General features: G+C 40.4%; 1 protein-coding gene and 1 long non-coding RNA gene across 2 annotated transcripts in view; one reads left to right on the top strand and one right to left on the bottom strand.

The window, feature by feature from the left end:
- TMEM170B (transmembrane protein 170B) overlaps nt 1–8,362 on the bottom strand; it is a 43,367-nt gene extending 35,005 nt beyond the window's left edge. The window contains exon 1 of the mRNA XM_067751995.1: nt 7,702–8,362. Coding sequence (XP_067608096.1) covers nt 7,702–8,017 — 316 coding nt within the window. The 5' untranslated portion in view covers nt 8,018–8,362. The remainder of the gene's footprint in view (nt 1–7,701) is intronic.
- Nucleotides 8,363–8,543: 181 nt separating this feature from the next.
- The window catches only part of LOC137232961 (uncharacterized), a 183,562-nt gene continuing 173,570 nt past the window's right edge, over nt 8,544–18,535 (top strand). Inside the window, exon 1 of the long non-coding RNA XR_010947251.1 lies at nt 8,544–8,835. This is a non-coding gene — a long non-coding RNA (uncharacterized lncRNA). The remainder of the gene's footprint in view (nt 8,836–18,535) is intronic.

Below are 18,535 nucleotides of genomic sequence, written 5' to 3'. Positions count from 1 at the left end.
AAGGAGAAACACGCCAAGACACATATTAATCAAACTGTCAAAAATTAAATACAAAGAAAGCATATTAAAAGCAGCAAGGGAAAAACAACAAATAACACACAAGGGAATCCCCATAAGGTTAACAGCTGATTTCTCAGCAGAAACTCTGCAAGCCAGAAGGGACTGGCAGGACATATTTAAAGTGAGGAAGGAGAAAAACCTACAACCAAGATTACTCTACCCAGCAAGGATCTCATTCAGATTTGATGGAGAAATTAAAACCTTTACAGACAAGCAAAAGCTGAGAGAGTTCAGCACCACCAAACCAGCTTTACAACAAATGCTATAGGATCTTCTCTAGGCAAGAAACACAAGAGAAGGAAAAGACCTACAATAACAAACCCAAAACAATTAAGAAAAAGGGAATAGGAACATACATATCGATAATTACCTTAAATGTAAATGGATTAAATGCTCCCACCAAAAGACACAGACTGGCTGAATGGACACAAAAACAAGACCCATATATATGCTGTCTACAAGAGACCCACTTCAGACCTAGGGACACATACAGATTGAAAGTGAGGGGATGGAAAAAGATATTCCATGCAAATGGAAACCAAAAGAAAGCTGGAGTAGCAATTCTCATATCAGACAAAATAGACTTTAAAATAAAGACTATTAGAAGAGACAAAGAAGGACACTACATAATGATCAAGGGATCGATCCAAGAAGAAGATATAACAATTGTTAAGTATTTATGCACCGAAGATAGGAGCATCTCAATACATAAGGCAAATACTAACAGCCATAAAAGGGGAAATCGACAGTAACACATTCATAGTAGGGGACTTGAACACCCCACTTTCACCAATGGACAGATCATCCAAAATGAAAATTAAAAAGGAAACACAAGCTTTAAATGATGCATTAAACAAGATGGACTTCATTGATATTTATAGGACATTCCATCCAAAAACAACAGAATACACATTTTTCTCAAGTGCTCAGCGAACATTCTCCAGGATAGATCATATCTTGGGTCACAAATCAAGCCTTGGTAAATTTAAGAAAATTGAAATTGTATCAAGTATCTTTTCTGACCACAACGCTATGAGACTAGATATCAATTACAGGAAAAGATCTGTAAAAAATACAAACACATGGAGGCTAAACAATACACTACTTAATAACGAAGTGATCACTGAAGAAATGAAAGAGGAATTCAAAAAATACCTAGAAACAAATGACAATGGAGACACGACAACCCAAAACCTATGGGATGCAGCAAAAGCAGTTCTAAGAGGGAAGTTGATACCAATACAATCCTACCTTAAGAAACAGGAAACATCTCGAATAAACAACCTAACCTTGCACCTAAAGCAATTAGAGAAAGAAGAACAAAAAAACCCCAAAGTTAGCAGAAGGAAAGAAATCATAAAGATCAGATCAGAAATAAATGAAAAAGAAATGAAAGAAACGATAGCAAAGATCAATAAAACTAAAATCTGGTTCTTTGAGAAGATAAACAAAATTGATAAACCATTAGCCAGACTCATCAAGAAAAAAAGGGAGAAGACTCAAATCAATAGAATTAGAAATGAAAAAGGAGAAGTAACAACTGACACTGCAGAAATACAAAAGATCATGAGAGATTACTACAAGCAACTCTATGCCAATAAAATGGACAACCTGGAAGAAATGGACAAATTCTGAGAAATGCACAACCTGCCAAGACTGAATCAGGAAGAAATAGAAAATATGAACAGACCAATCACAAGCACTGAAATTGAAACTGTGATTAAAAATCTTCCAACAAACAAAAGCCCAGGACCAGATGGCTTCACAGCCGAATTCTATCAAACATTTAGGGAAGAGCTAACACCTATCCTTCTCAAACTCTTCCAAAATATAGCAGAGGGAGGAACACTCCCCAACTCATTCTACGAGGCCACCATCACCCTGACTCCAAAACCAGACAAGGATGTCACAAAGAAAGAAAACTACAGGCCAATATCACTGATGAACATAGATGCAACATCCTCAACAAAATACTAGCAAACAGAATCCAACAGCACATTAAAAGGATCATACACCATGATCAAGTGGGGTTTATTCCAGGAATGCAAGGATTCTTCAATATACGCAAATCAATCAACATGATACACCATATTAACAAACTGAAGGAAAAAAACCATATGATCATCTCAATAGATGCAGAGAAAGCTTTTGACAAAATTCAACACCCATTTATGATAAAAACCCTGCAGATAGTAGGCATAGAGGGAACTTTCCTCAACATAATAAAGGCCATATATGACAAACCCACAGCTAACATCATCCCCAATGGTGAAAAACTGAAAGCATTTCCACTAAGATCAGGAACAAGACAAGGTTGCCCACTCTCACCACTCTTATTCAACATAGTTTTGGAAGTTTTAGCCACAGCAATCAGAGAAGAAAAGGAAATAAAAGGAATCCAAATTGGAAAAGAAGTAAAGCTGTCACTGTTTGCAGATGACATGATACTATACGTAGAGAATCCTAAAGATGCTACCAGAAAACTACTAGAGCTAATCAATGAATTTGGTAAAGTAGCAGGATACAAAATTAATGCACAGAAATCTCAGGCATTCCTATACACTAATGATGAAAAATCTGAAAGTGAAATCAAGAAAACACTCCCATTTACCATTGCAACAAAAAGAATAAACTATCTAGGAATAAACCTACCTAAGGAGACAAAAGACCTGTATGCAAAAATTATAAGACAGTGATGAAAGAAATTAAAGATGATACAAATAAATGGAGAGATATACCATGTTCTTGGATTGGAAGAATCAACATTGTGAAAATGACTCTACTACCCAAAGCAATCTATAGATTCAATGCAATCCCTATCAAACTACCATTGGCATTTTTCACAGAACTAGAACAAAAATTTTCACAATTTGTATGGAAACACAAAAGACCCCGAATAGCCAAAGCAATCTTGAGAACGAAAAACGGAGCTGGAGGAATCAGGCTCCCTGACTTCAGACTACACTACAAAGCTACAGTAATCAGGACAGTATGGTACTGGCACAAAAACAGAAATATAAATCAATGGAAGAGGATAGAAAGCCCAGAGATAAACCCACGCACATATGGTCACCTTATCTTTGATAAAGGAGGCAGAAATGTACTGTGGAGAAAGGACAGCCTCTTCAGTAAGTGGTGCTGGGAAAACTGGACAGGTATATGTAAAAGTATGAGATTAGATCACTCCCTAACACCATACACAAAAATAAGCTCAAAATGGATTAAAGACCTAAATGTAGGGCCAGAAACTATCAAACTCTTAGAGGAAAACATAGGCAGAACACTCTATGACATAAATCACAGCAAGATCCTTTTTGACCCACCTCCTAGAGAAATGGAAATAAGAACAAAAATAAACAAATGGGACCTAATGAAACTTCAAAGCTTTTGCACAGCAAAGGAAACCATAAACAAGACCAAAAGACAACCCTCAGAATGGGAGAAAATATTTGCAAGTGAAGCAACTGACAAAGGATTAATCTCCAAAATTTACAAGTAGCTCATGCAGCTCAATAACAAAACAACAAACAACCCAATCCACAAATGGGCAGAAGATCTAAATAGACATTTCTCCAAAGAAGATATACAGACTGCCAACAAACACATGAAAGAATGCTCAACATCATTAATCATTACAGAAATGCAAATCAAAACTACAATGAGATATCACCTCACACCAGTCAGAATGGCCATCACCAAAAAATCTAGAAACAATCAATGCTGGAGAGGGTGTGGAGAAAAGGGAACACTCTTGCACTGCTGGTGGGAATGTGAATTGGTACAGCCACTATGGAGAACAGTATGGAGGTTCCTTAAAAAACTACAAATAGAACTACCATATGACCCAGCAATCCCACTACTGGGCCTATACCCTGAGAAAACCATAATTCAAAAAGAGTCATGTACCAAAATGTTTATTGCAGCTCTATTTACAATAGCCAGGAGATGGAAACAACCTAAGTGTCCATCATCGGATGAATGGATAAAGAAGATGTGGCACATATATACAATGGAATATTCCTCAGCCATAAAAAGAAATGAAATTGAGCTATCTGTAATGAGGTGGATGGACCTAGAGTCTGTCATACAGAGTGAAGTAAGTCAGAAAGAGAAAGACAAATACCGTATGCTAACACATATATATGGAATTTAAGAAAAAAAATGTCATGAAGAACCTAGGGGTAAGACAGGAATAAAGACACAGACCTACTAGAGAATGGACTTGAGGATATGGGGAGGGGGAAGGGTAAGCTGTGACAAAGTGAGAGAGTGGCATGGACATATATACACTACCAAACGTAAAATAGATAGCTAGTGGGAAGCAGCCACATAGCACAGGGAGATCAGCTCGGTGCCTTGTGACCACCTAGAGGGGTGGGATAGGGAGGGTGGGAGGGAGGGAGATGCAAGAGGGAAGAGATATGGGAACATATGTATATGTATAACTGATTCTTTGTTATAAAGCAGAAACTAACACACCATTGTAAAGCAATTATACTCCAATAAAGATGTAAAAAAAAAAAAGCATATTCACTCAAACAGATGTAGCTGAAAATAAGGTGACTAGAATGTTTTAATCATGCAACTGTTAAGTATTGTTTTAAAAGCTCAATTCAATAAACATGCATTGAGCATATACTACGTGCCAGATACAATACGCTAGGATTCCAGAATTCCATGATTACAACAATGACCCCACCCTCAAAAAGCTCACAGTCTAGAAGAGACAAATAAAAATTATAATGTAATTGAAAAATATAACAACAAAAGCATGTATAAGGAGCAGAAGGAACAAGATGAAGCACTTAATTCATTCTGTTTATAGAGAACAGAGAAGAAGTAGCTAAAGCAGCTTGGAAAGGGGGAAAGAGTAATTCTGTAGGCAGAGACGGGTTTCAAGCCTAGCTCAGCCATTTCAAGCTATTTGATGTGGGCCAACTTTACCTCTCTGAGCTTGTTTGTAAATCTGCTTTGGAGAGTTACTCTGAAGATTAGAAATAATATATGTAAATTGCCTGATACATAGCAGGCATTTAATAAATAGGAGTTATCTTGTTTTAGAAGTTGTGTGTTTGTTTTTAATAGACTAAGTTCTAAATGGCACTGTAGATGCAAGAGGGAGGGGATATGAGGATATATGTATACATACAGCTGATCCACTGTGTTATACAGCAGAAACTAACACAACATTGTAAAGCAATTATACTCCAATACAGATGTTAAAAAACTAAACAATTTTAACTTACATCTTAATTATGAAGCCAAAAAAAAATAAATGGCACTGTAGGAGGCATCACTTAACTAATGACCAAGCTGCATCTGGGATCGCAAAGGTCACCAGCATGGAGAAGGTCATGATGAACCACATCAGAATGTTAACACTTACGGAGTCTACTTTTTAGCAGTGATGGGGTTCCTAACGTGGTACATTCACCTGCTGGTGAAGCCTATTTCTAATCTATTTTCTCCATTTTTACAGAATTTTGCGTACTCAGACTCTATTTAAATTTCCTAGAAGAGGTTCCCATGCTCCTCAGTCCCCGCTCAGTCCTGGTTTTGGATGGTCAGCATATCCCATATCCTTTATAAAATGGCAAGTCCAATGAGCAACAGCTGATTATTAGGACTATGTTAGGAGATAATTAGAACTAACCCTGGGTTGAAACTACTATTGTTAGCCTAACGGTTGACCTATGGGAACAGGAAGCCACTGTAATGATTCAGAATGTTAAAGTAAATATTTTAAAATATTGTTAAATCTGTCCGAGAGGTAAGTTACATTTACATTTACTCTATGGTTCCCAAAGCTAATTTTCTCTAAATACCCACCGATGAGCTAAGCCAGTCATTAACATATACAAATACATATTCTTAAATCCTTATTTTTCATTTTACTCCAATAAACATAATTCATACAACATTTGACATAGTAACAGTGGATAAACACAAGGAACGCCATAAGTAAAATAAAGCGGTCTATCTCAAAATTCAATTGAATTATGAAATGGTTCTTATGTCAGTGTAGGTTTTCAGGACTAAAAACATGTTCCTGACCTGCAACCAGCATGTAAGGTCAGTGTGCTCCAAGTTAAATAACCACAGATTAAAAGTGAGGGCACTATAATCCAATCCAGAATCCACATTAATTTTATTTATTTATTATTTATTTACTTTGCGGTACGTGGGCCTCTCACTGTTGTAGCCTCTCCCGTTGTGGAGCACAGGCTCCGGACGTGCAGGCTCAGTGGCCATGGCTCACGGGCCCAGCCGCTCCGCAGCATGTGGGATCTTCCCGGACCGGGGCACGAACCTGTGTCCCCTGCATCAGCAGGCGGACTCTCAACCACTGTGCCACAGGGAAGCCCCCCGCCCCATGTTAATTTTATATAGCAGTTTCCACATTCAAGGCACACAGCGTCTTTAAACTCAACCTTGTGGTAAATAATCCCAATTTTTCTCTATGAATATCTGAATTCCATGTAATGCTAGATTTTATAATATCTTGTATCCTATCAAGACAGGTTATATTTGTAAAATATTCTCCATAGTCTTAACCAGTTTAACATAATGCATTCTGAAATACTAATGCTCTATCAAAATTAGCTGTCTTACACATTTCCAAAAATTAAATCCTGAGTATGTTTTTAAGATTTTTCCCTGAGAAGCACGCACTGAGGAGTCATCAAACTGCAACTGAAATTACTTTCTTGTAAACACTAATCTTTAGCGAGTATTTTTTAAAGTCAGGGTATAATACAAGCATTTCTGCATTAACCAAGCCAGAAGTTTCTCCACAAACCAGACCTACAAATTTGATTTTTAAAGTTTATGAGTATTATTGCTCACTTTTACAACTAGAAATTGATGTTAATTACTATAATATATTAAGTCCAATTCCCTCCTGATAGCCTTGACGTATGAAGGGAAATACACAAAATTATCAAATGTCACAGAAGCAGCAGCTTGAGGCCAGAGGGAGTCAGACAGACAAAAGGAAATAGGAGAGGGAGGAGATATACGGTTAAAGCAAAAAGTGCTTAGAATTCACCAGACCTTGACCCAGCCCGTGACCTAATATAATCTAATTAATGAGTCATTTATATCGCAAAAAAACAAAAATTAACAGTTGAAGCAAACTGATCATTGTGAGCAGGGAATTTAAGTCCTGCATTCGATTTGAGATTTGCAAGAAAGAAAAAGAGCTAAACTAGAAAAAGACCTAAAGAGCAAGAAACGCGCGCGCGCGTGTGCGTGTGCGTGTGCGTGTGTGTGTGTATGGAGGTGGGGAGATAAATAAAGGCTAACTGTACTCAAGTCTCAGCGCTAAAGCTATTCCACGCGTACTACAGAAGCAGGGCGGTCGCCGGCCCTCCCCATGCAGGAAGGGAGGGGAGGCGGGGGTCGTGGATTCTCCCTCAGCGCTTCTGGAGCCGGGGTCTCGGGGGACTGGCGTCGGCGCCCCCAGAACAGGAGCGGAGCGGATCCAATTAACACCTTCCTCGCCAGGACTTGGGACCGCGAGCTCCCGAGCGGGGCGCGCTCGGGGGTGGGGCGGCGAGGAGCGCTTCCCCTCCGAGGGAGGGAGAAGGGAGGCAAGGGGCGGCACCGCATCCCAGTCCCCACCCCGGGCGCATCAATTACCCGTAAGGTTCCTCAGCACCGTCCCGTGGGCCCAGAGGCTCAGGACCTGCTGCACCGACAGGTTGATCATGGAGTGGTCGCCCCCCTCCGCCTTCATCTTCCCTGGGGGGCGCCCGCCGCCCTCTCCTCCGGCGCCGGGCGGCGGCGGCGGCTGCGAGGCTCCGGGGGCGGCGGCGGGTGCGCGGCTCCTCCAGGCCGCCGCCGCCGGGGGAGGCTTCGGGTCGCCGGGCTGGTCGCTGTTGCTGCCGCCGACGGGCCTCCGGGGGGGGCCGCTCAGCGCGTCTCCCAGGCAGCCCCCTCCCCGCCGGGGAGACATCGAGGACGGCGGACTGGGGAGGGGAGGGGGCCGGGCGCTCTCCCTGCTCGGCCCCCGAGCGATAACTCGGGTCGGAGGAGGCCGCTGCCGCTCCCTCTCAGGGGCAGCTCGGAGCCGCGGGGGCCGGGCACGCGAGGAGGCCGAGGTCACGCCGGGAGGTCCGGGGTGATGGGCAGCCGGCAGGTGCAGCCCCCGACGGGGCTCAGCTCATCACCGCGAGAGGACGAGCAGACCCGGGACTCAGAGGAGGCGGAGGCGGCGGCGGCGGCGGCAGTGGCCGCGGCAGCACCTGCCGCCAGCCTGCCAACCCTCCTGCCGCCGACACTCGAGGAACCGCCCCCTCCACCCGCGGCCGCCCCGGGCCGATCGTGAGCGCGCGCACGGGTCCCCACCTCCCCCGCCCTCCCCGGAGCTGCTGCGCATGCTCATTCTCCCTCTTCCCGCGACCCGTCGCCCTTCGACAGCCGGCCGGCCCCAAAGCCCTCCTCCTCCTGCTTTGCGCGCGCGCGAGCTCGCGAGGCTGACGGGGCTGAGCCTCGGCCCGCAGTGGGGCGGAGGGAAGCGCGGCCTACGTCACTAGCGCCACCGCCGGGCCTCGCTGCTGACTGGGCGCTCCAGGGGAACCAGCTCCACGCCCTCCCTGCCCCCGGCCCCCCGGCCCCGGGCGCGCGCCCTGGGAGAATCCGGGCGGTGCTGGAGCTCCAGGCTGAGCTGCAGCCCCGACCCTACGTGACGGGGAGCGAGGTGTCAAACTCCGTCAGGTGGATGCTGTGACAGTTCACATCTTTGGCTTCGAATGAAATACATTGGATAAAAAGGTTTGAGTACAACTTTTTCTAACAAGTGTAAATATCTCAACATTGTAGATTTGTCAGTTTTTGGGTTTGGGGTTTGGGGTTTTTTTTGGGGGGGTGAGTCACATGACCTGGGTAGGTTACTACTTGCAGAATATATCCGAAAGCCATTAAAACAGAAACAGACCCACTTTACGATTCATCCAGTCCTACCCACAGCCAGAACCTGGGCCTCCCGTGGTTCCCGCATCTGAAATCACCTGGAGTCCCGGGGCTAGGCAGGTGGCCTACACCTCAAGGCCACCCTCGGGGCTAGCTCATTTTTCGTTGCAGTACTCTCTTTACCTAAATTGTAAAAGTCTCCGTTATCTCCCCCCAGCCCCGCCGAGCTCAGGACTTAAACTAGACCTCTCTTCCCGTGGTTTGCTGCCTTTCTCCATATCCACCGTTAGCCCGAGGAACTGTCTAAAATTCAGCCACAACAAAGTGAACTCCTCCTTGAAGTCTGAAACCTTTTATCTTGAAAAATAAGAATTAAATTTTGGCAGTGATCACATATGCACCAGTCAGCCGCCTCTCCCCATCCTTTTTCAATCTCTTTACTGTCTGAAAAGAAAATCTGCAAAGGACGCCGAAGTTCATGCTGGAGCTAAATCATCAAGTACTTTGGGCAAAACGCAGGAGGGGTGGATCACCTGTAAAGGGTGTTCTTGGGGACCACCTTAAAATATACATATGTATACTTATATACGTATGTACGTGTCAACGGAAATAATGTACAGCGACAGAGGTGTGAGTTAAGTTTTATTTGGGGCAGAACGAGGACTGTAGCCGGGGATACAGGCTTTCAGGCAGCTCTGAGCAGCTGCTCTGAGGAGGTGCGGAGGTCAGTATATATGTGACTTTGGTGAAGGGGACGTATGTGCCCTTAAGCACACATTTTGGCAGAAAGTTGCTGCTGGTCACAAGAAGGTTGGTGCTGGTCACGAGGAGCAGGTGTCTCTGTTAATGATTTTAGTGCTTTTGTAGATGTGAGAAGATGCAAGAAATTGGGCTCATAAATTCTCCTGAAAATACCTAACTGAAGACCTGTTGTGCCAGTTTTTCCTGGAGCACGGAGGGCCTCATTCCTGATCTCCACCCTGAACTCCTTTCAGGGTGTGGAGAAGTTTAGCGGCTGCAGTGGCTACTGACTTCATTCTTATAGAACCAGAAGGCAAAAAACAATTTTTAGTTGACATATGTATTGTCTGTTTGATGTCGCAACACAGGAGGGAAGGGAAGAGTCTGCATCACTAATAAGAACTGAGCCAAAACTCATAATGTGGAGTTATCGTCTTCTGAGGATATAGAATTCATGAGATCTTAATTTAAGATTATAAAATAATCAAACTTAAAAGAGGCTTTACCACTTTGCTAATTCACTTTATTTTACAGATAGGGGAAACTGATTCTGCAGAATTAAGTGCCTTAGAGAGGTGACACCACTTCACAGCCTAGTTTCTGAATTCCTAGTCTGTTCATTCTTTCCAGTAGCCACATCTTCCTTACCTAACTATCAACTCCATACCTTTAAGGTTCTGGATGGGGAGATGCAGGTTACCTAATGATTACCAATAAGAGATTTGACATGATATGATTAGCGGTATTAGAGAATATGACTACATTCAATGAAGGGTTCATATCAAACTCTCTAAGCAGCAGCTCATTAAACTCTCACATCAGGAACTTTTAGTTAGTTTACACGGAATCAGTGGGGTTCTTATTATTACACACTACTGTTTACAACATGGTAGCATGCATTTAAAATATTCAGAACCTGGGACAGTGCCTAGCACATGGTGTTCATCAAATATTTGTTGAATGAATAAATGAATAAACTTAGAAAAGTCAGCATTTTTCTTGTTTCACATAATTTTTTTAATGGAACCTAAGTGTTGATTTCTGGAAATGAGAAAGTAAGACACAGCAAGGAAGACCCAAATCGATAATGCACTTTGATAACCAGACAACGTTTCCCTTGCTATTCAGCTCAATTCAGTAAGCATTTATTTGGCATCTGTTATCTGTAATAATGTTCTGTGCTAGGCATTACCTACAGGATTTGAAGATTCATAAGGTCTCAGCTCTCTAGGCTAATACCTTGCATTCAACTTGTGTTTGCCTTGATAAAGCTAATGATAAACATAATGATATGTTGGAAGCGTATATTCTTAAGTGAATTGAACATTTCCCAATGACCAAGGTTATGAAACCCAAAACTGAATTAATGCAGGTGGAAGTTGTGTAATTTCTTTCAGTATTGAGTTAATACACCGGTCAAGGAATGGTTTAGTCACATTCCTGCCAGAAATCAGGGAACACCCCAAATAAATTTTAGAGGTCTCTTTTAGCCCCGTGCCCTTGCATGTGAAATAAATAACAATTCACAAAGAGTTCTTAGTTTATTTCTTACACACAAGTAAGGGAACATCCATAAGTCTTAGGAATCCTATTAATTGTCCAGAGAGGGCCCAGAAGAAAGCTTTTAAAGTCAATTAGAATATAAAATGATATTGATCCTTTGAGAAAAACATTAACTATGAGGACATCTTTCTCCTTTATTATCTTCCTTTCTCGCTGTACAGTACTATATCACAGAATCACATTACATAGGCAACCTAATTTCATCTCACGACACATTTCAGCAGCTCCAAACTCTGAGTGATGGGGCAGGTTTAAAAGATTCATTATCTGGAAAATATGGTTTGAACACTGGCTGCATCACTTACTAGCTTTAAAATGGGAATGCTAATGGTACCTCTTCAGATTTTTGGCATCATTTAACTAGTAGTAATAATCAACACAGCTCCTTCCTCCTGCCAGACCTTGTGCCAAGTACAACATATTAGCTTATTTAATTTTCACAAGGATGGGTTGAAATTTCATAACACTAATTTAATAGTGTTAAATTTTATAACACTATTAGACAATTTTTTTTTCAAAACCTATACACAAAACCTCACTCCTGCCCAAATCTTGTTTCTTGTTCTTATACGCACACGCACACACACACACACACACACACACACACACACACAGCGAAAGCACTGTTGGTTTTTTTGAAGAAGAATATAAAATTCTGTTGGAAGAAATGACAGAAATAAGAGGAAGAAATGGTCGTGCATATTATTTTAAAATAGGTACTGCACTGAAATTTACTTGTTGAAATGTTTCTCAGAACCCCTGTTAAGAGTCAAGAGACATTTCCATCACAGTAAAGCAGAAAAACAAGGTATGTCCTATTTTGTCTCCGCAGTAAGATATGGCATACCTAGGGTGCCAGGTCACCATTATGGGGCTACTGAGGGGTCCAGCCCTGTCCAGAAAAGAGCAGAGAGATGCTCCATATTGGCAGTGGGAAATGACATCCACCCACAGTCCTGGAGGGTTAGGAGCATGTTTGAGATGGAAGGACAGGCAGGTAACTGCCCGTGCCTCTAGCTCCATTTTCCACCTCATCCTTGTTGTCTTCCCTCCACCTGTGCATACAAACCACCTACCTTCCAATTTCTGCCAGATGCTGCCCAGCCCACTCCCCACTGCCGTGTAGCTCCTTGTTTATTATCCTAAGTCTTTAAAAAAGATAATACACGACATTTGAACTCTAAGAATTCATTCTCTGAGGCCTGAATATGAGTGTAAAGAAAGACTCCGCTAAAATCACACGCATACAAAATCCTGCATTTGGCGACACAGGAGACTCAGTTTCCCCCCTAAAAACCAGTGTCTGAAATTACCCTGCATCCAGTCTGGTCATATTATGGATGGAAGGCCAAACATAAAACACATAAAATAGTGTGTTGATTAAATGCCACTTGTAGATTCCTGATGCATAAGCCACACTAAACTCAATTCTTAAAGTACTTAATTGTTGCGCTAAACATCGTAACACATTGTATGCCAAGAACAAAATGGTGAAAATGGTATTTCACTGTATTTTATTGGCGATTTTCTGGTTTTAAGTGAGGTGACACATTTTATGTGTGTGTAAAGGAACATATTGATTGCCTTTTCTAGGCACTTCTGCCCATTTTTCTTTGGGGTAATTTATCTTTTAAAACCTTACATGTAGGAGCTTTTAAATATTTAACAAATTAACCATTTGTGATATGTACTGTATACATCTTTTTCAGTTTGTCAGTAGCCTTTTAGCTTTAACAAAACTCTTTGGTCATGTAGAAATTTCTGATACTTATGTTGTCAGCCTTTTCTTTTATGGTATCTAAGTCTTCCGCCATGCTTTAAAATGTCTTCCCTTCTCAGATTTGATTTTTTTAAGTCTCATATCTTTTCTAAAAATTTTATGGGTGTCTTTGTTTACACCTTTGGTCCACTTGGAATTTTTTTAATGTAAAACGTTTAGTAGAGATCTAATTTTGTTTTTCCAGATGGCAACTGAATTGTCCCAAAACATTTATTGAAAAATCCATCATTTTCCCACTGACCTAAAACACCAGCTATATCATGTTCAAAATTTCTGTGTATACTTGGATTTATTTCTGGACTTTCATTTTTGTCCTATCTATCTATTCATGTGTCAGCACCATACTATTTTTATTTTCTTTAACTGTACAATATGCTTCAGATTCTTCTAAGATAGGTCTTCCTTTTCTATTCATCTTTCGATTTTTTTCCTGATTAATCTTGAATGTGTATTATTCTGGAAGAACTTTAAAATCAGCTTCCTAATTCTAAAAATATTACTGGTTATATTTTCACTGAAGTCGTGTTACATTTATAAATAAATTTAAGGGATGTTGAGATATTTTAATGTTTTATTTTATTAAGAAATTTGATTTTGAAAAGTTGTTGAATATGTCTCTTTTTAGCATCTATGGATATGACAATGTGATTCTTCCTTTGGTCCTAAATATATGAGGATTATATTAAAATTTTCCTAATACATTTTCTTTGAGTTTCTAGAGTTAATGCCACTTAGTCATGATCTCTCATTCTTTTAATATGCTACTTAATTCCATGTCTTAATCTTTTATTAGAATTATGTCATCAGTATTGTGAGTGAGATTGATCTGTACGTTTCTCTTTAGAATTGTGTTTAATTTAGTTTGTGGTTTTTATTTTTATTTTTTATTTTTGCTAATTAATGTTGTGTTGGCTTTATACAAAATATTTAGAAGCTGTCCTTATTTAGATTTTTCTTTTCCTTTGGTGTTTGGTGAAATTCAACTGTAAAACTGCTGTCGATGCTTTAGGGAAGCAGCTCTTTGTCAGTTTTTTTCTAGGTAGTGTTTTTTCCTATGGCAGTTTATCCATTTCGATATTTTTTCTCTTCCTGATTTCTTTTTGTAATTTTTTCATTTGAACCATTTTTATCTATCTGATACAATTTTTAAAAGTAATTTGCAGTGTTAATCAATACCTCTTGCAAATCTTTTAACCTCTCCAACAAGTTGCTTATTTTGCGAACGTACACATTCTCTAATTTTATCTTAATTATATTTGCTAATCATTTTATATTTTTTCCAATTAATCAGCTCTAAGATGTATTTATCAGTTCTCTGTGTTTCTGTATATTCACTTTTTTTCTTTTATCATTATCAGTTAGTTTCTTCTGCTATTCTTTGGATAGTTTTGTTATTTTTATAAATATTTAACTTTGAATTTGCCCTGAGCACTGCTTAGGTTGTATCGTGTAGCTTTTTTTTTTTTTTTTTTTTTGCGGTACGTGGGCCTCTCACTGCTGTGGCCTCTCCAGTTGCGGAACACAGGTTCCGGACGCGCAGGCTCAGTGTCCATGGCTCACGGGCTTAGTTGCTCCGCGGCACGTGGGATCTTCCCGGACCGGGGCACGAACCCGCATCCCCTGCATCGGCAGGCGGACTCTCAACCACTGCGCCGCCGGGGAAGCTCTATCCTGTAGCTTTTGATACATGATGTTCTAGTAACATTTCCTGTTGTTACCTTCTAGAAATTCTGCCATCTTACTTTTGATTTCTACTTTGAAGTTATGTAAAAGAGAGATTCTTTTTTAACTTTCAACTTTCAAAGGGAGGCAGTTCTATATTTTTTTAGCAGTTCATAGTTTAATTACTGTGTAGCCAAAGACTGTTATTTATACCATTTCCACTTTGAGGGATTTACCGATGTTTTCTTTGTAGCCCAGTATATGGTTAATTTGGGGAAGTGAGTACACAATTAAAGAAGGTGCATTCTCTGTTTTTAGGGAATAGTGTGGTCTATATGAATAAGATCTACCATATTTATTACGTTACTAAAGGTCTTCTATAATCTTACTTATTTTTGTCCACTAGATCTGCTTTAGGCTATACCTTAGGTTTCACTAGACCATGCTACATAACAAAGAAATTAGAATCTCATTGGTTTAAACAACAAATCTTATTTCTTTCTGGTGTTGCATGAGAGCTGCAGCCCTGTTGCGGTTCCCCTGGGATCTACCTGGATAGTAAATATCTGGGGTAACTGGGAATGAAATGAGAACATCTGGCCCACTGTAAAAATATAAGTTTGAACTGAAGTTAATAATTTTCATCACTTTTCTTTCATTATACTAATCATGTGTTAAAAAATAAGAAAAACACTGTTCCTTCCCTTAAAGACCCTAGCATTGGTTTAAGAGAATAAAACATGCATTAGAAACAATAGAAGACAGTTAACAACAACCTGTGACTGAGTATACACTAACATTGTATAATTATATATATGTAAATGTATGTTTATTATGTATACGTGTATAATGTAATGCATAATGTGTTATTATACATGTATATAGTATACATTTTAATATGTATTATATGTAACGTATAGTAATATGTATAATAATATACATATATGTATTGTATATTGCAGGAATAATATATATTATATATTTTACATATGTTACATAATATATGTGTGTAGTCAGTAAATAATATTACATATATGTATATATTTATATATGTAATACAATGCGTAAACTCAGTTACGGACATATATATTTACTATATATATATATATTCCATAAGTGCTGAGGGTATTATAAAAATAAGACAGGATGATTAGAGCCTTCTTCATAGCCAAGGTCACGTGACCCAGTTCTCAGTTGGGGAAAAGGTAGTATCAAGTAGGGCACTTGGCTCCTTCTCTTAGTTTCTCCATCACTCCTGATGACCAAAGGAATGGAAGACTGTGTCTTAAAATCAAATTAACAGGGGCTTCCCTGGTGGTGCAGTGGTTAAGAGTCTGCCTGCCAATGCAGGGGACACGGGTTCGAGCCCTGGTCCAGGAAGATCCTATATGCTGTGGAGCAGCTAAGCCCGTGCACCACAACTACTGAGCCTGCGCTCTAGAGCCCGGGAGCCACAACTACTGAGCCCGTGAGCCTAGAGCCCGTGCTCCACAATAAGAGAAGCCACCGCAATGAGAAGCCCGCGCACCGCAACGGAGAGCAGCCCCCACTCACTGCAACTAGAGGAAGCCTGCATAGGGCAACAAAGACCCAACGCAGCCAAAAATAAATTAATTAAATAAATAAATTTTAAAAAAATAAATCAAATCAAATTAACAGATGTTGATTGAGTGAGGAGTAAGTTGTGCAGTTGTTGAACAGATGTCATCTCTCACGATTAGCCAAGAGTTCTGCGTAACCAAAAAGTTGTACAACAAAATGCAACTTCCTCTCTGCAACCAGGGCGCATTTCTTGCTTCTCAGAGTCTGGCCTCCGAGGGAGCCTCCTCTTTTATTTCAACCTCCTTATATTTTTCCTGGATTTCCAAGCTCAAATAAAGTGCAGGCTAGTATTTCACTGTGAAATATGACACAGAATGCAATAGAAGGATGAATAAAGAATTTAATTTACTCCAGCGTGAAGATGAGGCAGTGAAAAATTTGTGTTTCATGTGAACTAAGAGTCCCATTAAAAAGATCTCATTTTAAGCAAAGTGACTTTTTTTTCATGAAAAGACATTTTATCTTAAATATAGCAGTGCGTACATGTCAATCCCAAACTCCCAATCTATCCCTCCCCCAACCTTTCCCCACAGTAACCGTAAATTCGTTCTCTAGGTCTATGAGTCTGTTTCTGTTTTAAGCAAAGTGATGTTTTGTTAATGATCTTTTTTTCTTTCTTTCTGTAATTTCTGGGAAAGTTACAGCAGGGTCAAGTTAAAGATGACCCTTTTTCCCTTTGCTTGTCCTTCTTCCTTTCTGAAAATCTGAACATGATGTGAATAGCTTATTAGGCATTTTGAAATAATAGTTTATTCCTTTCTGTTCTTTGTAAGCCTTTGAAAAACAAGGCCATTTCCTTCTCATGCATATTGAGGTATAAGAAATAAGGAGGAAAAAATAAAGCCATGTATTTAAATGTACTTAGAAATTGCTGAGTGGACCTCAGTTGGAAATTCACGAGTAAAAATACCATCATTGCTTCAGTGAGTAGCCAGTTAGGGCTTAACTGTTGAAGTATCCGGGGAAAAATTGATATATAATATGTACTTAAAAAAACTTTTGTCAAAAGCCTTGCCTGGTTTGAAGTCATCAAGCATGTATGCCAACAAGATTGATACTCTATTTGAAATCAGAATGTTTTCTTTCACATTTGGGTATTTAAGACTACTTTGATAAATATTTGGCACACTTTTAAAAAATGCCCTCAATGGTACTAATGTTTATAATTTAAGGGTGGACTTGGCATTTGGAAAGAGTCAGAAGTTGCTTGGTGTAATGTCAGTTGAGTGGCCAGCCTGGCAAGAAACGTCTTTTGAGTAAAAGTGAGGTGTGTCATGAGTGGTGAAACCTTTGTGTAGTTTGGAACTACCTGGTTTGGAAGAAAATTAAAATGTGTTTGAAGTAATGGCAACGCCATTAGAATAACAATCTACCTTCCAGAGTGTCTTCTCTGAAGAATTATATCATTTTGGAACTATAAATGGTAGTAAGTCATTAAAACATGCAATCTATTACTTTATAGTCACATCTCATGAAATCTTTCATTTGCCCTGGATTTGGTCTTTGATGAAGATATATATTATCTCTAAATTCTTTAGTCTGTTCCTCTCTCTGGAGATTTTATTTATTTTCTGTGTTTAAATATGCACACATAACTCCTACTTAAAAAGAAACAATTGGCCCTGAACCAAGATGGCGGAGTAAAAGTACATGCTCTCACTCCCTCTTGTGAGAGCACCAGAATCACAACTAGCTGCTGGACAATCATCGACAGGAAGACACTGGAACTCACCAAAAAAGATACCCCACATCCAAAGACAAAGGAGAAGCCACAGTGAGATGGTAGGAGTGGCGCAATCACAGTAAAATCAAATCCCATAACTGCTGGGTGGGTGACTCACAGACTGGAGAACACTTGTACCACAGAAGTCCACCCACTGGAGTGAAGGGTCCGAGCCCCACGTCAGGCTTCCCAACCTGGGGGTCTGGCAGTAGGAGGAGGAATTCCTAGAGAATCAGACTTTGAAGGCAAGTGGGATTTGATTGCAGGACTTCGACAGGACTGGGGGAAACAGAGACTCCATTCTTGGAGGGCACACACAAAGTAGTGTGTGCATCGGGACCCAGGGGAAGGAGCAGTGACCCCAGGGGAGACTGAACCAGACCTACCTGCTAGTGTTGGAGGGTCACCTGCACAGGCGGGGGGTGGCTGTGGCTCACCATGGGGACAAGGACACTGGCAGCAGAAGTTCTGGGAAGTACTTCTTGGCATGA

The sequence above is a fragment of the Pseudorca crassidens genome, chromosome 10, assembly GCF_039906515.1.
Source record: "Pseudorca crassidens isolate mPseCra1 chromosome 10, mPseCra1.hap1, whole genome shotgun sequence".
NCBI classification, from domain to species: Eukaryota; Metazoa; Chordata; class Mammalia; order Artiodactyla; family Delphinidae; genus Pseudorca; species Pseudorca crassidens.
The sequence above is the reverse complement of the archived record's forward strand: the minus strand, read 5'-3'. Positions and strand labels throughout refer to the sequence as shown.